General features: G+C 42.0%; 1 protein-coding gene across 3 annotated transcripts in view; it reads left to right on the top strand.

Annotated features, from left to right (window-relative positions):
- Positions 1 to 11,383, top strand: part of LOC117267894 (SH3 and cysteine-rich domain-containing protein 2-like) — a 36,524-nt gene extending 25,141 nt beyond the window's left edge. For 2 of the 3 annotated variants that reach the window (XM_033643961.2, XM_033643960.2), the window contains exons 6-11: positions 1,126 to 1,195; positions 1,416 to 1,558; positions 1,670 to 1,758; positions 6,014 to 6,065; positions 8,752 to 8,889; positions 11,017 to 11,383. In XM_033643961.2, the coding sequence (XP_033499852.2) occupies positions 1,126 to 1,195; positions 1,416 to 1,558; positions 1,670 to 1,758; positions 6,014 to 6,065; positions 8,752 to 8,889; positions 11,017 to 11,115 (591 nt within the window). In that variant the 3' untranslated portion in view covers positions 11,116 to 11,383. The remainder of the gene's footprint in view (positions 1 to 1,125; positions 1,196 to 1,415; positions 1,559 to 1,669; positions 1,759 to 6,013; positions 6,066 to 8,751; positions 8,890 to 11,016) is intronic. The other variant, XM_033643962.2, reaches the window with a different exon arrangement.
- Positions 11,384 to 20,882: the final 9,499 nt, after the last annotated feature.

Here is a 20,882-nt window from a genome sequence, read left to right on the forward strand (position 1 = left end):
CATTGATAATAAGAAACAAAACATTCACTGGGAACAAGTCTTCTCAAGGTTAGGGGAGACACTGGGATATACATAGAACCCATTTTCATTCAGATATCTTGAGGTGAGAGTTCAATGGGACGCCTTTGAAAACTTCCGCCAGCCTAACTTTGGAGCGTTATTTAATCTCCTTTCTGAAAAGCCATGCAAACATGGATGTCTTGCGTTATTTAGTTTCACAAAATACCACTACCTTCAGACTATTTTAAAATATGAGCTTCCAATTATTTTCACCATAAGGGGCCAGTGTATCAAGGAGCTACCCCCCCTTGGGGATGCCACTGCCAATACTTGACCGATTATTACTCACCAAAATATCTCCCGGCTTGTTGACGTGTTTGCTGGAGCACCTGCAACTTCTTCAGCCACCATTTTCACATGTTTTGTGGTCCCCCCTCTTCCGCTACATAGCCAAGATGGCAACCATTGAGGTCATCCTACATCCCACACTCTTTGATGGTTAGTACACCATCCAGGTACTCATGGTGCACTGTATTTCGCCACACTTGTTATTGTGAACGCACTTATGCACTCAAAATAGCAAAATGTAAGTTTGGAACATCGCAAATTGAGACACAGCGTAGGTCTTCTAGTCTTCCTGCATAGCTAAACTAACCATCTGCCTAACACTAGAGTGGTATCAATCTTCTCACCTAACTCTCAACCAGTAAGTGAATTAGTGAGTGTATTTCCCAAAAACTTTCAAAGCTTTTTCAAAGTTTCCTCTAATTTGAGGCAAGTCCCCTACTTAAATCTAACTTGACATAGGCTATGGTGAAAGTGTTATAATTAAGCACCAGGGTATCATATGTGAGGAGCATAATGGATGACACTGATCTCTGTGTTCTTTTCATTAGACATGCAGCTGAAGCATTGCGCAAGTCTCCTTTTTCAAAACCATTTTCGGACATGATCTAACAGCATATAAGTCATTTATGCAGATCCTGTTACAACACAGAGAACTAATCTGTGTGGTGTGCATTTGGAATAATTCAGAGCAGAGAAAAGTGTTACACCCACGATCACATGCATCCTCATTGACATCCTGGTGCTAACATTTTCCTCTCTATTTCCTTCTTTGATAAGGGGGAGGGAGGTGAGGAGATGCAGCAGAGACAGTGCAGCATGGAGGAAGAGATAACCCAGGAGACAGGGGGTAAAACACTGTCTTTGTCTCCATAGATGTGGATAGGCACATGTGCTGTATTTCCATGCCTATGTGTGTCTATGCATATGTGGTGTTTACCTCGGCATGTCCGTATGTGTGAGTGAGAGATTTACTGTGACTGGTTGTAAAAAAAATTACACACCTGACTGCATATGTGTGGGTGCCTACGTGCCTGGCACCTTCTAAGAATATTTCCCGCTACCCTCAGATGACCCTGTCCCCAATGTCGAGATTGAGAAGGAGGATGACGAGAGCGGCGGCCAAGCTGACACTCCTGCAGAAGCTCAGACTCAAGCAGAAGCTCAGACTCCTGCAGAAGCTCAGACTCCCGCAGAGGAGAGCAGTGCAATGGTACCACTCTGTTTAATCACCCTGTGCACACTGTCACCCCTTGTTGTTTTCCTCCTCCACTGTGTATTTCTGTCTCACTACCTCCCTGTCCCTGTGTCTTCCTGTGTCCAGGTGCCCAAGCGCATCGAAGTTCACTCCATCCACACCTATGTAGCGCTCTACAAGTTTCTGCCTCAGGAACAGAATGACCTGGAACTTCAGTGAGTAGAAGCCAGACTGCCGATGGCAAGCATTTTCATGTGTGTGCACGTGCAGGAGGGCCTGTGTGGCATTGTGTTTTTGCTATTGTGCGTTTGCTTTGTCTGTGTTTTTTCCCCGGCTGTTGTTCCTGCAGGATGAAAATGTCCCCACCATCTGCAGAGGACGGTGCCAGGGCGCCCTTAAGGATGACTAATTATAAACTCGAAGCCCATCACTGTCCCCTTATAGAGCTAGCGACTGAGCTGTGTTCCCAGCAGGGGAGAGGATAAAGACACCCAACAACCGAGAGATGAAAGGGATGCGAGACATAAGGGGAGATGGCATGGTGCTGGAGATTATCATAGGAGGAGAGAGCGAGAGAGAGGAATAGGCGGAGAAAGCAAAGTGCAAATATAGAAGTAAAAGCTCCATAAGATGAAGGAGGGCAAGGAAATAGAAGAAAGGAAGGATGGAGCAGTGAAATGAGGGCAGGATGTGTGTTTGCATGGTTTGGGGACAACAGAGGTAGATCCATGGGACTGTCAACAGCCATCTGTGCTGTGGCTCTGTGTGTGTGTGACTGCACAATATACAGTATGTGCACTAATGAAAGCATTACGTCTCTGTGCTTCTGTTGGGTTTTGACCTGTATGGACTGCAGGCGACAAAAACTAGTTAATGTTTTTAATTGGAAAAAGTAAAATCAATATATTTTTCAGTATTAGGGAACACTCTGGGTGCATTTATTCTAAAATTGCAGAGCTAAAAGATTTACAGAAAACATGAGCACTTAAGCTGAACACCCACACTGGTGTTTTCAGTTATTCTGAAGGATTTAATGGAGCTATGCTGGTAATTAAGGTCACCAAAGCTCCATTGTTGTGTCCAAAATCACCCCATATTAGTTATCACATTGCACTGTTTACCCTCTGCCATTATATTTGACTGTTGGTATTCTGAGTGTGAAATTTATGCAGATATGTACTGCCCTGTTCCCACAGTGGAATGAAAAAGTAACATCCATGGCATGTACACTATTGAGTAAACCACTGAGTGTTGAATCTATCGCTCTGTCTATAGAGAAACAGTGAACGAGGGAGTGATTTTAGATACAGCCTATGCACTAATAAGACTAATAAAGGTGTAAGTTGCCCAACCCTGACAGTTGCAATGCAACTAACAGGAAATTGAGATGTCAGTCAAGCACAAATGACACCATACTACCACAACCACAACCAGCAGAGTGAGTGAACACACCTGGTTGTATAAATGTTGTGAACAGTTTTTCACAGCCAGCAGTTTGACTTCTCATAGCAGGAGAAGACTACATGTAATTTATAACATTAGAAATGACTGAATTGGGCCAGTTCCAGGGTCCTGTACATGGTGTTCTCACTGTCATGGCTTACTGGGACACTGGATGGAGCTGAGCCATCGTTAACAAAATTACTTTCACCCACGCCTTTCCTGCTATGACAAGTCAAGATGTCTGCTGTGGAAAAGGTCTGCAGGTGGGCTTTTATTGACCCCCCACTGTTTCTATTGGAATGTTCAAACTGGCAGCGAATGAGGCAGCGCTGCTGTTTTGAGCTGAACTTTTGTGAGTTGCCCTGTTTCTATTTATTGCTGTCACTCGCTTTGAAAGCTCCACAATGGGCAAAGAATGGCTGAATGAGGAGCTATCTACATAACAGCCCCTCATTTACCTACAAAAATCTAAATAAGGTGGCTGGAGGGAGATGACCAGGAAGCTGAAAGTTTCTGGTAAATGTTGGCTATACTGTCTGTTGTTTCCAGTAAATATATACACAAAATAAAACATGTGTTTTCTGTTTTAAAAGAGCAAACATCAAAAAATAGCAAGTATTTGCACATCTCTTCAGTGGTTACGTCTCCAGTGGAGCACACAGCTGATAGGCAGCCTAAGTGGTTTGTCACAATGACGTAAGAGAAGTGCACATTAAACAGATTAAGTGCAGACAGAGAGAGCGACATTTGCTTTTAGGACACTGTGTAAAATTCAGATGAGGCACACATTTTCCTTAAACAGACTTTTAAACAGTGTGTGCAGTGCACCTGCTACAAGGCATTGGCAGAGGAGATTCACAGCGAGGACACTGTTATGTGTTTTTGGCATGAAAAGATGTGACCCAGACAAATGCAGTGAGAAGTATTTAAAAAGTAATCCAAACTATTCAGTATACATTACTTAGTTTGTGTAATCTAATGGAATACATTACAAGTTACATTTAAGGGCATGTATTCAGTAATATGTGGTGGAATATGTTTTAAACGTAACCCTCCAAACACTGGTTACATCCAAGCAGTAACCTCTGGGGCTGAAAAATGAAGCCAGCAAAGGTACAAAAACTACAGTTCCTAGAGTGGCTGGCTCCAAAAGTGAGTCAATCCCCATAAAAGAAATAATTCTTTTTACAAAAGAAATAAACATGTTTAAAGCTTGGTATAAAAATGGTTTTGGTCTCCATAGCTAATTTGAACTTTCATTACAACTGTATGTGGCTGATTTTTTTATGTAACTTACCCCTTCACATTTTATTAAGACTTAAAGTTACACGTAATCAAGGGCAGGTCACTTGGAGCGACAGGCTGTCTGTGTCCTTGGCTTCTCAGTCAGATCCACCCCTCGCTCCCCCACAGCTCCAGCCTCTCGCTCAGATATGGTCACCTCTAGCTCCAAAAACAAACAAGATGGCGACGGTGGTAATGCCAAACTCAAGGCTTCAAAACGGGAGTTCACAAAGCGGTGGGTGACGTCAGAGTAGCTACATACATTATTTTAACAGTCTAATGGTACATCACAAATGTAAGGAACCAATCCAGCAAGCTAATTTTCACTTTTACTTCAACTTGTCAGAGCTGGCAATCAGGAACGAGTTTTATCTCACATTAGCAATATGTTATTAGCTTGTTCAAGCTGAACACTCGAGAAGGTATGCTCAAGACACACGCAAGTGGCTGAGTGGTGGGTGATGATAGAGGTGGGGCTAATTTGCATATTTTCAGATCAGGGGATAGTACATGAGGGAAAGATGTAGAGTGATATCTAAGCCATTTTAAGCCTGTAGTTTGAAGGTGAAGTAAGATCATTTTAGTTTAGCTTTCTTTGTAGATTTTGATTGGATCAATAGCAGATCCTTTCAAAAGTAAGGGATACTAAGGGTTTATTTATTTATTTATTTAACTCTTTTGAGAATTTAGCAGAAAGAAAATGGAGACTCTCACACTGTCATCTGAAGCGACTGTTTCTGCCTCCCTGTCTGTGGGTGCACAGCAACAGGAAATACTGATGCAACGTTTAATAAATTATGTCCCAATGTTAAGACTGTGGCATATGCAAATTACATCATGTCCGACCATCCATTATTAGAGAATCATCGAGGCATATTTAAGCAAAGCTGTCATCCCACAGACTAATCCTACTGTTCAGCATATGCATACAAACTGCATGCGGATACCTAGAAGATGCATAAATGAGTTTGTGTCAAACTCTGGCTAAGAACATTTTTTAATATAACCTATCCAAAAAACAAGCAAACTAAAAATACATCTAGGTTTTAAGTAGCTGTGCTCCTAGGAGAAACCTCAGTGAGCAGAACAATGTCTCATATTTCATAAATGGCCAGTATCAGCTGAGATATATGGGTCTTACCCTAGTTGGTAAGTTTACATAACTGTGGGCAAAGTTGTGCGTGTGTGTGTTTGTGTGTGTGTCTGTGTGAGCAATGATCATATAGGGCAGTAGTGAGAGCAGACACCCAGGAGACGCAACATACAGAAGTGCATTTGGGACAGCAGTTCCTCCCTGTGTATCTAGGACAGGGCGTACACTGTGAATGTGTGTGTGTAGAAAAGTCTCATCAAAAACTGGTAGCATCATTAGCATGCAGGCCAGGTTGGCTGCAGATTAGGTCCAGCCTTCACGACTGCAGCAGATGCCACACAGTCGTATTTCATGTAGACCTCCTGACTTTGGTGTCAGCTGCTCTGTCACCTCTGCAGAGGGACACAAAGACTCGTTTTAACCTCCACAGCTTTGTAAACGTCGGTACAACAGCTTTCTGTGACAGTTTGATAATGTTATCTTTTGTGCTTGCACTCAACTCTTTTTTTTCTTGCTTGCCACTCTCCCTCTCTCCATCTCCACATCATGTATCCTGCTCCCATCTCCCCCTTTTCCTCTCCACCTCAATCACCTCCCCTTTCATGTCTCCTTTTTTTTTTTCATCTCCTCTTATGTCTTATCTCCTCTAGGCCCGGTGATCGTGTGCAGGTCACTGACGACTCCAACGAAGAGTGGTGGAAGGTAGGTAATAAATCATTTGCAAACATCATGTGTGTGCACCTGTGTAATGTGTGCGTGTGCATTGGCTGTGCGCAAGTGTTAATTCAAGTCTTTAAAACAAGCCTGTTAATGCATAACACCTGCTCCAGTTTTGCCTGCCATAAACATGCAGGCAGCCACGGACAGAAATAGAACATAATTTCCTCCGAAAATTATCAAGAGTTTACATAATGAACTAGACTAGTCTCGCAGCCTCAAAGAGATCTTTATTGAGAGTGTAATGAGCTCCTGATGGAAACAAATGTGCATCTGTGTGTGTCTGGGTTTTTAGTCACAGAAAAAGAAGGATGCACCCAGGCTTAACCAAAAAACAGAGTGTGTGGACCAGTATTTACTAGCACTCATGTAAGCCAAAGGAAAGCAGCAGTCATTAAACCCTTCATGTCAACACTGTCGCTCCAAAGAACCTTTAAATTATATATAATTTGTGAATCATCTGTTCATCACTAATATATGGTTTATGAATCACTTCAATACCAACACCTGAGGCAGAAGATGATAAACTGTAGGATATTGCTCCATAATGAGGTTCGCTCAGACATCATCTGTTTTCACAAGCAGGCAAAGCAGCATAAACTGCTGTTTCTTTGAATACATGGAAAACAAATCTGACATTAAGGTGGAGCAATTTCTTTTTTTGCATTTCAAAACAGTTATTACCTTAATTTGTGTAATGCGAGTGTTCCGTCTTCTTGAGCTGTCTTTACACTTGTCTCTGCAGCCTGAATGATTCGTCACTGCACAGACAGAAACGTCCTCCTGTCCGTTTTTTAATTTGCCATTACTATTCAGAATGAGGAAAGTCTTTCTTTTCAGTGACTTAAAAGATGATGACAACTCTGAAACATGTCAATAAGTTCAGAAGCGTTAGGCCAGTCTCAACATCTGCGTCAGTCAAAACCGACATTCATCTGGAATCAGTGGGATTAGTGGCCATAATAAAAGCAGCTATAAAACTTATTCACTACTACTTTATTAAGAATGAAAATGAGATGATGTTGCAGCAGTGATGGGCAAAAATGAACAAGATTATATTTCTGAACTCTTTTTAGTGTCCAGTAGGCTATGTAACAGATCAGCCTATCGAACGTCTGGTTGCTCATGACTTTGTGACATGTTGTAACATAGTGCAGCAACAACACTGAATGAAAGAGCAAGGGCTGATTAAATGAGCCCAGTCTCACTCAGAAGTTGTCAAAATCTGGCGCTTGGGCAGTGACTTGCAGCGTCAAAAAACAACCAAAAAAGCGTCCTTTAACGTCGGCATGATACACAGCCAGTTGCAGTTATAGTTTAATGGCGCCGGGCAGCGTCAGGGGAAAACGCGGCGAGACAAGGATGAAAGTTAAGGCGCTGAAAGTCTGACTGGGCCTGGCGGGAGGGGTGGTGGATGGGTCCTACAAACACCAACTTTCACCCAAGAGAGCAGTGTTAGCGTCCCGTAAGATTCTAAAGCCAAATCCTGTTCTTTTTTCCTAAACCTAACCACGTGCTTTTGTTGCCTAAACCCAACCATGTGTGTTAGTTGTTGAATTAAAAAAACGCCAATTTGCAGTGTTGTACCAATGTAGTGCGTACATTTTGAAAGAGACTGTATGTAAACGTAAAAACGGAAGTGTATCTTGAAAGAAGACAATGCATGTAACAGGCAGAACTTGACACGGTGTCCCAGAACATCCACAACCAACGCACCCAGGGTACCTTGCACGTTGGATGTGGACGTGGAAAGTCCATGTACAAACATCCATACGTGAGGAGGTTAGAGTGAAAATGTGTTGATAAAATCGGACTCCAGTGGAGACCTCTTAGCCAAGGCCAATGGTGCATTCACATGCTCGTTGAATGGTTGCTCTTACGCCTTTGGTTTGTCCATGAGCTTTAAATTGTAGTGTGAAAGCATCATGGATGCTATAAAGAAGATATGTTGTATTTATTGTGCTGATGATAACAAAGAGCAGAAGAAACAGATCAGGCTAGAAACATGATGAGGAGCTCACTTTCAGATTATGTTGACGCTACATGAATGGAGCACAAGGGTGCAGAGGTAACTGGGTTGACTTGCCCCTCAAAGAACAACAGATTGTTGGTCAGTCACATTCCTACAAGGCAAGGCAAGGCAAGGCAGCTTTATTTGTATAGCACATTTCATACACAAGGGCAATTCAAAGTGCCTTACAGAGCAATGAAATATAAAACTTAATGAAGGATACAGAAAAGAGTAAAGAGAGAAAAGACATAAAAGGTAAAATTAATTACTAAATGATTTACAGTTTAAAAATATCGCCATTAATAATAGCAGAAGTGCAGACAAGAGATGCAAATATAAAAAGATTATTTAAAATGATTAAAAATTGAGTTTTAAAATAAGGTTGCAGTCATTACAGGGTGGAGTAGGCAGTGTAAAAAAGGACTGTTTTTAGCTTTGATTTAAAAGTGGTCGGGGCTTGTCTAGCATCATCTGGGAGGTTATTCCAGGTTTGTGCTGCATGATAAGAAAAAGGTTCAGTACATTTACATGTATCAACTTAAATGAACTGTGAAAAGAGTCAGTCCACCCATGACTATATTACTGTATGTAATAGTCATCAATGACACTCAGATACATTTCACTGACTGACTGACTATACTGTCCTCCTGCGTATTTCAGGGCAAGAGTGGCGACAAAGTTGGCTTCTTCCCTGCCAACTTTGTGCAGAGGGTCCGGCCAGGAGAGCGAGTGTGGCGGGTCATCCAGAGTTTTCCCGGCAACCGAGAGAGAGGCCACATGGCTGTGAAGGAGTCTCAGGTACACCAGTGTTATCGCTTCTCTCATTTACCCCTCAAATAACTACTGACATTTTGAATCATTCATTGTTTGTGATGATCTATTTGTGTCACCCGCTTCATCCTGTGCAGAATAGCAGGGGGCTGGAGCCTATCCCAGCACACACTGGGTGAGAGGCGAGGTACATCCTGGTCAAGGCGTGATCAAAGAATTGGCACCAAAATTATCTCTGTGTCTGTGTGTCAGCACTACAAGGCTCATTATTTCCACTTTTTAGTCTTTCAGCAAATAAATACACAGATTTGTTTTCACCCACACATCCAAAACTAGTTTTCCTACTGCGCGAAGACACTCTGCACTGTCACCACTGTTTACATTAAGAGTTTCTCTTTAATACGTCAGAAAATTGAATATGAAAATTAAAAACACAATGATTCTTCTGTGAATAAATTCAATTCAATTCAATTATGAAAGGATTATGTTCCCAAATCCTTCCGGGATAGTTAAATGAGGGGCTGCGTTATAAAATAGTATTTCTAAATCATATAATATTAGTGTTGTTGTTGGTGTTATGCCTGCACACTGACGATAGCCTGAAGCATCATGTTTCTGGGTTCTCTGTCCATCCCATTCTTGTGAATGCAATATCTCAAGAACACCTTGAGGCAATTTCTTCAACTTTGGCACAAACATCCTTTTGGACTCAACAATAAACTGATTAGACTTCGGTGGTCAAGGGTCCAGGTCAGTGTGACCTTGCATCCGTCTCATTCTTGTGAATGCAGTATCTCAAGAACCCGTTGTGGGAATTTCAACTTTGGCACAAACGTCCACTAGGGCTCAACGATGAACTGATTAGAATTTGTCGGTCAAACGCAAGATCAGTGTGACCTTCTGTCCGTCTCATTGACGTTAAGGCAATAGCTCAAGAGGACCTTGAGGAAGTTTCATCAAAGTTGACACAAACGTCCTCTTGGACTCAAGAATGAGCTGATTAGAATTTAGTGGTCAAAGGTCACTGTGATCTCACAAAAAATATTTTTGGCCATAACTTAAGAATTTGTGTGCTAATTATGACAAAATTGCAAACAAATAAATGTCCAATAGGATAAAACGATTAAATTATGACATTGCATATCCAAAAGGTCACACTTTTCTGGCCATTCTTGAATGATATAGCTCAGGAACAAAGGGGGATTTGGTCAGATACTGAATTGGCGACTCTAATCTTGGGTGTCCACCTTGAAACTGTGCTGATATAGATTGTCTGTGCTGCCGGGGGAAAACGTGTGCGAAGCATTCATATTTTCACAGACATGGATGTAAACTGTAAGAGTAACTTCACTGGTTTGCGGAGGCATACAACAACAGGGCAGCAATTGTAGTTTTTGAAATGAGCGTTCACCATTTTCTTTAAATATTCAGAGAGGATTCTGACAAATTAAGATATACTTGGCATGAATTACATTGAATAACTGTGGGCAACTGTCAGCATGTTTATTCATTCTGTTGGCTCTGTTAATTTACAAACATATTTCAATCAGAACAGACTCACTCAGAGTGAAAGAATATTTCCTTACATGTGCACAAAAGTAATAGAAATATGAATAATCTTTGGCGATTCGACCCCTTCAGGATGCCATGTATTTAAAGGTGTGTGGTGGTGAAGCCGTAGTAGAATAGGGAGCCTCCTTTGTGAGTCCAGACACTGGTGGAGGTGGTGATGAGATGAAGAGGGTGCTGAGGGTCTGGATTTGATAAGGAGTTGGCTTTGAGCTTGACCTGGGCACTGGATGTGATGACTGAGGGTGGATAAGGATGGAGGAGGGTGCAATGATATCACCTAAAATGACAGCAGCAGAGAGGAGAACAGTTTTAAAGTTTGACAGAAGCAACATGATTGGCTGATAGAGGTCGTTGCAAAATTTGATTGGTTTGACTGGAAGAGTAAACGCCCATAATCAGCTGATTGGAGGAAGTTGGGGGAGTGAGAAGCATAAAGTTAGTCTTCCTGAAGCTGAGTTTCATTAAGAGAAAGATTCTGATACTTAGTCAAATGATTTTCTGAATTCCATAAATTTGAAAATAGTTCAGTATCTGTTTCTTCACTGAAAATAGAGCAACTCAGTTTCTCCCTCCTTGTTTCAGATCTGTGTGGGGAAGCGGGAAGATGGCGAGCTCTTCCTGAAGCTAAGCAGCGGGAAGAAGAGAGGGCTGGTCCCAGCTGACTCCATAGAGGAGATCTGAGCCTCTGTGCTCACATCGCCATTCATCCACTTCTACTTCCCCATGGGAGGCACCCATCCTCAGACCAACACCATCACCCCTCCCCCACCTTGCCCTCGGCAAGACAACAGCCGCAGCCTCTCTAGCCAATCCTGACTAGACCAAACACAGATAAGCTGGATGAAAAACACACACTTCTGCTAAGAGCTGGAGCCACAGCCCCCCATGAACACATGGCGTCCAGTTGAATTGATTTACTGTCTTTAATAGAGTGAACAGTTATGCAGTAGTCCTGTTTTTAGAAAGGAACTGTTCCTCAGCAGTCTAGTTTTATCTTTCCAATACAAAAATCAATGTTTAGTTAGACAAAGGATTCACAAGCCACAAATGCTTTAAATATGCTCGCCAGATGCCGGCTCAGATTTTGTTTTCCCCCATCAAAAAGACGTCTACCGACGTGGGAGGAGGCTGAGTCCCATCATGGGAACATGATGCTTCTGTCAGCGTCCTTTTCTTCTTTCTACCCACTCCGTATGTCTCATCCCTATCTGCTCGTGTCAGGGTCTCTGTGGCCTGGGGACTGATATCAGCCTCATGTAGACTGCCGCACAACATGGGGCACTTGCCAAGGACAAACCACTGCCTGCCAGAGAAAGCCGCTGCCATTCAGACGAAGAGGAGAATCAGATGAAAGGAGGAGACACGATCCGAAAATCCTCAGCACTGTCAGGCTGAGTTATAAATGCACTTGCCAACTTGAGAGTGCAGCAATGAGAAGGTTTTCAAAGGGAAATTGAAGGCTCTGAGGATCTTTTCGCAGGCAACTCAGAAACTTTTTTCCCCCCTGACTTTTTCAGTATAATATAACAATGAAAATAAGGTACAAAAAATGCATCAGCATATATTAATTTCTGGCAAGGGAGCATAAATCTGCCTGAGGACCATATGCTCCACAAATAGGTCAGCTCAACAAATTTTGCAAAAAAAACCTTTATCTTTCAACTATCTACCAGACAGGAACTTAAACTTCCAGGAATTTCTCTTATTTTTTGGTGTACATGTATAGGGGTCTTAACTTTGTTGTCTGTTGTTTAAAGCAAATATGATGCAGGATAAATCAAAAGGAGGGTAGATGAAACTTGTGTCTCTCCAGGAAAGAAAAAGTTAGGGTGGTGTTGCCTGGTTCTGCTGGTTGTTGTGAGTAAAACCTTCCAAGTGTAAAAGTGTTGGTTACTGCTCTCCTGCTTTCACATAAAGGAGCCTGACGGACATAAAAGGTTTGGTTTCTGCAGAGACCTGCTGAAGAGCTGCAGTGGGTGTTGCAAACGTTTCACAGTATCATAACATGATTTCAGCGGAGCCGGAACAGTGGGAAATAAAGCGCGGCCGGTCTGCCAGAAAAACGACACAATGGGGATCTTTCTGACCACAGTGAGGAGTTTCACTGACAGCTCAGAGGAGTACACAGGGAAAACAGACGGAGGAGGAGGTGCAGTGAGAGGAATGACATCAGTGTAGAGCCGTTATGAGTCAGTGCGTGCGTGCAGGTAGTGTCGTGCCCATGGGTGCACGAGTCATCATTGATCAAATGTCAGCCTGTCATCTCCATCTTCTGCTCCCTGTTTGGCCTCTCTCGTCTTCTCTTTATTGATGCAGCTGTTCGATTATGACATAAAGTGAAGGTATTTTTTCTCCTGTACTGTGTGGTGGCACACTTTTGATGCTTCCCATCGATTCATTCATCCGTAAAAGAAAGTTGATGTTTTTCTTCAAAAGGACACCTTGTTCAAGAGAGAGGATACAAACTCAGCTTGTGTCACAAATATGAAGAAAGAGTAGAATAATGGCACTGCAAACGATGTAATAATTTAATTCATATGTCTTCTTTCAGAGCACAGCGATCTAGCCAACGTGATCCTTCTTTAGTCTTCATTTTAATATTTGTAAAAAGCCTTTAGAGACTGTGAGAAATAAGCTTCTCTTGTAATAACAAGAATAGCACTTTATTTTGTGTCATCTTGATAAGTTCTGTTGAGGTATCTAGTTCATAGTGGTAGCCGTCGTATTCACTGATACTTTACCTGCGACTTCACTTCACCATGGAGCTCTCTAGTCGAAGGGCTGATGGCTTGTCTTTGTGCGTCTGATGGTTTTTTAAAGTCAAGAGAAAAACTGAGAATTACACCGCAGTATAGACAATACAGTTGTCCTGGAGAGAGAAGAAGAAGAAGAACTGGATTTATGAGTTTTACCAGTGTAACCACTTTGTTATCTTGCATCGTGCTTAGTTTTATGTAGCGTCACATGTTCACACCTTTGAGAATTCAAAATGTTAAGTATGTGTTTGGATGTATCCTGAGTCCAGAGTCAGTGGTTGGCCACATACCTCAATAAAAGATCTTTCCAAAACAGTCTGTGCTCTCTGAACAAACAAAGATGATTTGCACACGCTGAAGATGCTCGTGCATGCAAGGGCGTAGCTTTGGTTTCAACACTTGGGGGTGACACATATGAGACAGGGCATTTGGAGTCCTACCCAAAAAAATTTGCTACAATCTAGTGATTTTTTTCCTGCATCAAGTTATAGTGGAATTGTCTTTAATTTTGTCAAAATAAAATACCATTGCCCTGCATCCCCCCCTTAAATCTACACCTATGTGTGCATGTGTGAATGCTGTTGATCATGTAGGTCTGCATGACAAACAGCATATAGCTTTAAGTGGGTTTTTTTCTGTATATGTAATCATATTCAACACCTGCAAGATAGCAGGCAGCTACAAAAATGAGACGCCTGTAATGGTGGATTTCAGTTACATCCATGCACAATGCACTGTCTACAAACACACACTGCTGTGCACAGAGGAATGCCAAGATGAGGCTCAAAACAGCAGCAACATAAATATCATGTGATGGCGCTGCTGGAGGGAAAGTAATTCAGACCTTTTTTTATGTAATCACACACAGCTACATGAACCAGAGGGAAAGTAATGACATTTTTAGCAAACAACAAATCAAGGAAAGCAAATGTTGCAAAAAAAAAATGTAGTCTTTATTTAGTCACTCACGCAGGGAAATTTGATTATGTGAATGATTGTCAGAGCAGCAAGAGAGCTGCTAAGCCAAGCTTCTCAAGGCTAAACAGTCAACCTTGTGTTAGAAATAATTCCTATGCACAGCAGATTTTACAATAAGCTGTTGTTGAGAGAATACACGCACATGTTCATTTGACAGACTCAACCTGTTGTCATGTGCAAAGGTGTACTTCACTCAGACTAAAAGCTCAAACAAGAGTCTCACTCAAGACTAATTTTACCTTTTCGTCTTTTTTTTTAGTCCCACACTGTTGTCACTACCTATGTGTTTAAATGAGAGATCAAAATATTTTCTGGACAGCTTAAGCTTTTCCTGGAAGACACAATGGGCTGAGGCTCGCTTGGCTGCATTTGTGTTTCTGCTTTTAAGCATTTCAAAGGTGTGCTCGTACAGAGAGCGCAGTAAATTTTTGTTGTGCGTCATTTGCATCAAATTGAAAGCTGGACCATTTGTGCAGTCTGCCTTTATTTGTCCCAAACATCAAATGTACTGACTATACAAACGTCTCTGTGTGTTTGTGTTCAGCTCAGCAGCCTCTTGTCCTCTGTTATTTCCCTCCAGTCTCTCCTCATGTTCTTCTCGTCTCTGCGCTTTTATCTTTTTCTTACTGTGTCAACACAGAGTATATCTTGTTCAGCCAGAGCTGGACACGGTCTTTTGTTAGGTCATTGTATTGTGCAAGGTCTGTGGCTGTGCATGACTTAGCAGTGGGCAGTGTAGTAAGTCGTACATTGTCAGTGGTTCTGTACCACATTCACATGTCATGTTACCCATAGTAATGGATAACATGAGCCCTCTCAAACCAGTCTCAGTCCCTAACTCATCAAATACACACACTTGGTCAGTGGTCTTCGGTGTCAGATATTGGCGCACAGAGGCCCCCTTTACCTGCAGTATGAGGAGATGGCATCTTTTGGCAGCTGCTGTAGTATAAAAGGGTTGCTGTTTGTTTCACACGTGAAACCAAAAGCCATCAAGTTATTTTGATCATGTAGTGTTTTAGTCGTTTTAGAATGTTTAGCATGATACGCTAATGGCCTATGTCACGTGACAATGCAAAACCTAAGGAAGTACACTTAAAAAGTATGGGTTTTTGTGGGGGTTTTTTGTTTGTTTGTTTGTTTTTTAAAGGAGATTGTATGCATTTAATGAGCAGAAACTGTACATTTCCTGTGAAAACAGAAGTTTGTTTTTAACACAATGCATGTGACATAAATTGTCACGCTGTCCCTGAACATCCAAAAATGAGGTTGGAGAGTTACTTAGAGCGTCATAGTTTGACGTTTAGGGCTACTGACCAAGTGTCGGTGTTTGCTACCTCATGTTTGAGCCGGGAGGTAGAGTTTACAACAGTGTTCTTTTATGAGGCAGATGAATATAGCCCAGATGTATGCAATATTTTTTTTTTTCAATAACTTCACTGAATCGCACCTAAAATTTGCACAATGCACAGCCCTGTGATAATCTGGCGACCTGTTCATGGTGTATCCCGCCTCTCGCCCAGTGTCAGCTAAGAGAGGCTGCAGCCCCCTGTGAACCTGTACGGTTGAAAAAAGACACGTATGATTTGGATCGGTTCACAGCCTTCTGTGGATATTTTATTGAAGACACAGCTTACAACAGTGAGACAGCACTGTAGAGCAGTTCGCCAAACATTCTTATACTCCTCCTCAGACAAACATCATACCTAACTTTCCGTGTGTGTGTGTGTGTGTGTGTGTGTGTGTGTGTGTGTGTGTGTGTGTTTGATTTCCTGCCATTTCCCAGAACTTGTTTCACCATCACAATGTTTGCCAGGTCACTTTGCTCTCACCATCACAATGTTTGCCAGGTCAGTCTGCTCTTAGACTTCACCCCAGAGTGAGACCATTCAGGATTATTCAATTTTAGTAAACATGTTTTACTTCTAACTTTATCTCAACTGTCAGACATTTCTTGGCCTTTTCGCTACCACAGTACCAGGATAAGCGGTTACAAAAAATTAATAAATGAATTAATGACTGACTGCAAAGTCACACACTATTTACCAGCTACTACTTGATGTAATAAAGATCACAGCTAACTACTAGTTGCCTCTATGTTACCCTCTCCTCTGAATCCTTGTATGGACTAATTTACAGATTTCTTCTTTGTTTGAAAGTACATTTAGTGGTACCGTAAGTGTTTTGCATTATAAATCACAGTTGGAGCAGAGCAGTGTGTTGTTCGGAGTGTAAAAGGCTACAGAATACTTGGATTACGCTGCTGATGGATCATTTGTGGGCCTTTTTTGCAGTTCTGCAGAATTAATCCACATAATGACACAGAGCTGCACTTACTTTCTAATGTTTTGACATTATAGTGGATAAATAATGGCAACATTTTAATTTTTTGGCTGATAAAGGCCAACTGTGTTTGATTTTTGACTATAAATTTGGTTTTGTTTGACACCAGCTAAACAATAGCCGGTGTCTTGACAGAGGGGATCTTTGGTTAGTCTATGAAGCGGCTAAGGTTTGGCCACCAGCAGTGGCTGCTATACCTCTATTAACACTTGACAGTGCTGCCCATCTGCTCTGACTCAGAGTACGGTGAGTCCTCTCAAGCTGATGAAACTTTGCCAATGTGGAGGGTTCCATCTTTCTCTCCCTCTTCTAATCCTCTCATTTCATTTTTCTGGCTCTATCTGCCTCTCTCAATCACTCACTGCCTCCGTTCTTACTCTCACTTATTGGTGCAGACCTTCAGACTAGTCCCTGTCTTTCACTGTCTCAATCTTCGGGCTCGGTCTCTCTTTCTGCTCCTCTCCTATCAGTTTTAGCACCCTCATGATGATGTCTCTCTTTCTTGCATCAGTCTGACTCTGAGTTACACAGCTGAGAGGGGCAAACAAGAGAATGACAATTTCCCTCCCTCTTTCTTTTCTGCTCTTGTTTTGACATGACTTGTGATTAAAGTCTTTGTAAGGAGGCATTATCATTACTCCCTTCATGTGATGTGATTCTGGAGAAATATCTGAGGAGGTGGGGAAGCTGCTAAAAGTGAAATGACCTATTAATAATGCCTCATTTCTGCTGGCTGCTCCAGCTCAGCTTGGCCATAACGACAACTTTCTCAGGTAGCAAAGCGACAGGAGGTGGACAATTAGGGCCTGGTGTACATGTAGTTATTTCTGAAATCTTGCCCAGTGTCTCTCCGGCTGACCCTGCACAGACCCTGCAGGGGTTTACTTGTGCTCCTGTATAATAAATGTCCACTATCATTATTCACAATGTCCCCTGCTGTTATTATTACGTCTCGTGACCTTTCGCTGTGCCTCCAAGCAAGTGTCAGGTCTAACAGCCCCTGTGCCTCCGGTCCTGGTCCAGGTGAACAGAGAGCCATCACATCAATAGAGACAGACAGACAGACAGAGAGAGAGAGAGAGAGAGAGAGAGAGAGGGGAACAGAGAGAGCATCAGCTGCTGTTCTGAACATTGTGTTCTTCGTCTTTTATCTCTCATCATCCACGTGGTCCCTTTTATTTAACATCAAAATGTTTGTGCTAGAGGTTCCACTGTGGCTTGGGTGTAGACCAGAATCACAATATGAGAAAGAGGAACAAAACAGACCTAGTTTTGCTTGACAGCTATGTATGAGCAGCTCACTACAGCTGAACATCTTTATCACCAGAGGGGGAAATTGTTATACTTTGCCTTCCTTTGCCCTCCTATAATAAAAAAAACCATGAAGAAATATAAGTCATGTTTTTGTTTTGTCTCTTAAAGTATACTATGCAGGATTTTACAAAAAAAAAGTATAGACTCATATAAGAGTAATCCCTCTCAATCATTATGACCCACTACAAATGTGCATTTATCTGTAGAGACCCTGCTCTCTGCCTGTATTTACTTGTTATGCCTCACTGCTGGCCACAGCCTTAATCGGAGGCATTATGTTTTTTGGTTGTCCACCTGTACATCCATCTGTCCCATTACTGTGATTGTAATATCTCAAGAAGGCTCGAGGTCATTTCCTCATATTTGGCACAAACATCCACTTAGACTCAACAATGAATTTATTTGATTTTGGTGGTGAAAGGTCACTTTGACCTCACAAGACATCTTTTTGGCCATAAATCAAGAATTCATATGCTAATTTTAACAAAATTTCACACAAATGTCTAATAGGACATAATAAAAACATTTCAGTCAGGGACATTTTAGTCCAAGAAAGCTTTATTTCCATTTGCAGTATTATATTTGGCGGTATGGCTCTGTTCTGGGGCCTCTTTGCCTTTCCAAGGCCTTCGTGGAAAGCAGAAGGGCAGAGAGAGCACACCTCTCTGCCCTTACATGCATTCATGCAGATAGCCTTAAGGCAGAGAGAGCAAACCTCCCTGCCCTTCCATGCACCTACATGAATAGCCTAAGGCAGGGAGAGCAGCAGCAAAGACCCCCCGGGAACAGAGCAGAGCAGCATCAATGACAAACAGAAATGACATTGATAAGTCAGTCACAGCATGAAAAGGAGGAGTTGGGGTGGAGGCCAGTTGCAAAGTGGCGTGCAGAGGAAGCAGCAAAAGTAGGCAGGCCAGAGCCCTGAATGAGATTTGCCAATTGGATGCATAGAAAGGAATCATGTGATCTATCAGCTGACTCCCTTCCATCAATCAGCCACTCCATCAGTTGATTGGGCTGGTTGAGATCTGATGTAGCTGGGATGTGAGCTGAGCTTGACACCATGTCCCTATATTAAAAGGTCAAAGGTCAACTTCACTGTGAGCTCATAATGTTCTGCAAAAAACACTTTTCTGGTCAGTATTCACCACCATAACTCAGAAACAGAAGGGGAGACATTTGGTCAGATACTGAGTAATCTCTGGTGCCCACCTTAAAACTGTTCTGACTGTATAGATCTTATGTGCTGCCAGGTTGAAATGTTTGTGAAGCATCCATATCTGAAGCACTGTCAACTGGCTGTATTTGATATTAGACAGACATGGATGTAAATTAGAACTGCAACTTGACTTGTTCACAGAGGCATAAAACGGCAAGGCGGTAAATCTAGTTGTTCTTTTTTTGTTCTTGTTTTTTTTTTTTGTTGCTGTGTTTGAGATATGTCTGGGCACAGTGCACAGGTGAAGCTGGGACTTGAAAAAAGTAGCACTGGGACTGAAAAGGTAGCAACCAGGTGGCAGACTGTAAGCAGTAGGCGTCCAAGAGGACTCGCTGACAGACATATTTCAGACTCAGGACTTGCATTATGCCTGGTACACGCTACACGCTGGTACTCACCAATTATCCCCGGTCGTCTTTCACGGCATGTGTGATGTCATCGGGTTATTCTTGTCCTATTTTTATTACTTTCACTATTATTTGAGTCACTGTGTCTGTTCATGTGCCAGCCGACATGTTGTTGTAGTCACCTAAAAGCGTCAGCAGATGGCAGGAGCTACGTTTGAAGCGCCATAAGTAAACTATCAAGCTACTGTATCTTCCATAGGAAGTTTTGACAAATGTTTCAGAATAAAAGCCTATTTAGAAAATGGAGGGATTCTCTCAGCCAAGGTTATAAGGGGCTTTTAATTTGAAACAAGTGTTGAGTTTGAAATGACGGTGCGATATGTTAACTTTATAAAGACAGCGGAGCGGATAAAAAGTAAATATATAAACACACAGAGGGGTTAATAAATCACAGACTGTCTATATTGTAGTCTGTTTCAAATGAAGCTGGGAGCCTCTGCAGTTATGATGAGTAAAAGCCCCGCCACTATTTGTTAATGTTTTTACTTTATGTCCGACTGTGAGGATGTACCATTGTTTGCTAGCTTGATGCTAATGACAGTAACGTTAACTCAGCTGGTTGACAAAGTGCCTCTGCTGTTTCACACCATCATTTCCCCCTTTTACTCTGTGTGGTAACATCCCTAGAGGAAATACTAAAAATGCTGGGGTGTTGTTGTCATACAGTTGTCTACGGCAGCAGGTCGTTCTGTGTTGCTACTGGTCAAAGTGACGGCTGTGATGGGAGAGCTGGATCTCAGTGAAGGGCAAGTGGTCCATAACTTTAATTTTGGAGACAAAAAAATGTAGACTTAGCGCCCTGTGGTCCATTGCCCAATAGGAAATGTAGAATACTCAAAAGTACTTTAAAAGTGCTTGAGATACTTTTCTCAGGGAGTAACGTTGGAAGTAAAGTAACTGGTTACTTTTTTAAAAAAGTAACGCAGTAATGTACTTTGAATACTTTTAAAGTAACCCTTACCCAACACTGCTCTTGACCTACAGTTCCTGCATAGTATAACATTAATATGCCAAAAGTCAGAACTGGGATTTGATGAAAGCTGTAACGATGATCAGTATCAGATACAGAATTTACAAAACCTAAATGATACACAGAACCAAGTTATTACAGTACATGGCAGAAATAGCAGTTACAATAAGCATTGTCTCGTGTGGGAAAGTCGCATATGTTGTCTTTTCCAAATCCCAGAACAAAACAGATTTCAGTCCACTCCCTGCTGCAATACACACACACACACACACACACACACAGAGGGAGAGAGGCTCTCCCCTGCTTGGTGTTTCTTTTTATAAGTGTGCAATTTTCACACTTTCTGTTTGTGCAGGAAGGAAGCGAGCGATTATCGAAGCAAAGCAAATAATTACAAAAGCAGCTGTCAGGGGAATCCAATTGCTAAAATGGGGGTGATTAAATGAATAGTCATTCCAGGA

This window comes from Epinephelus lanceolatus, chromosome 18 (genome assembly GCF_041903045.1).
Source record: "Epinephelus lanceolatus isolate andai-2023 chromosome 18, ASM4190304v1, whole genome shotgun sequence".
Lineage (NCBI taxonomy): Eukaryota > Metazoa > Chordata > Actinopteri > Perciformes > Serranidae > Epinephelus > Epinephelus lanceolatus.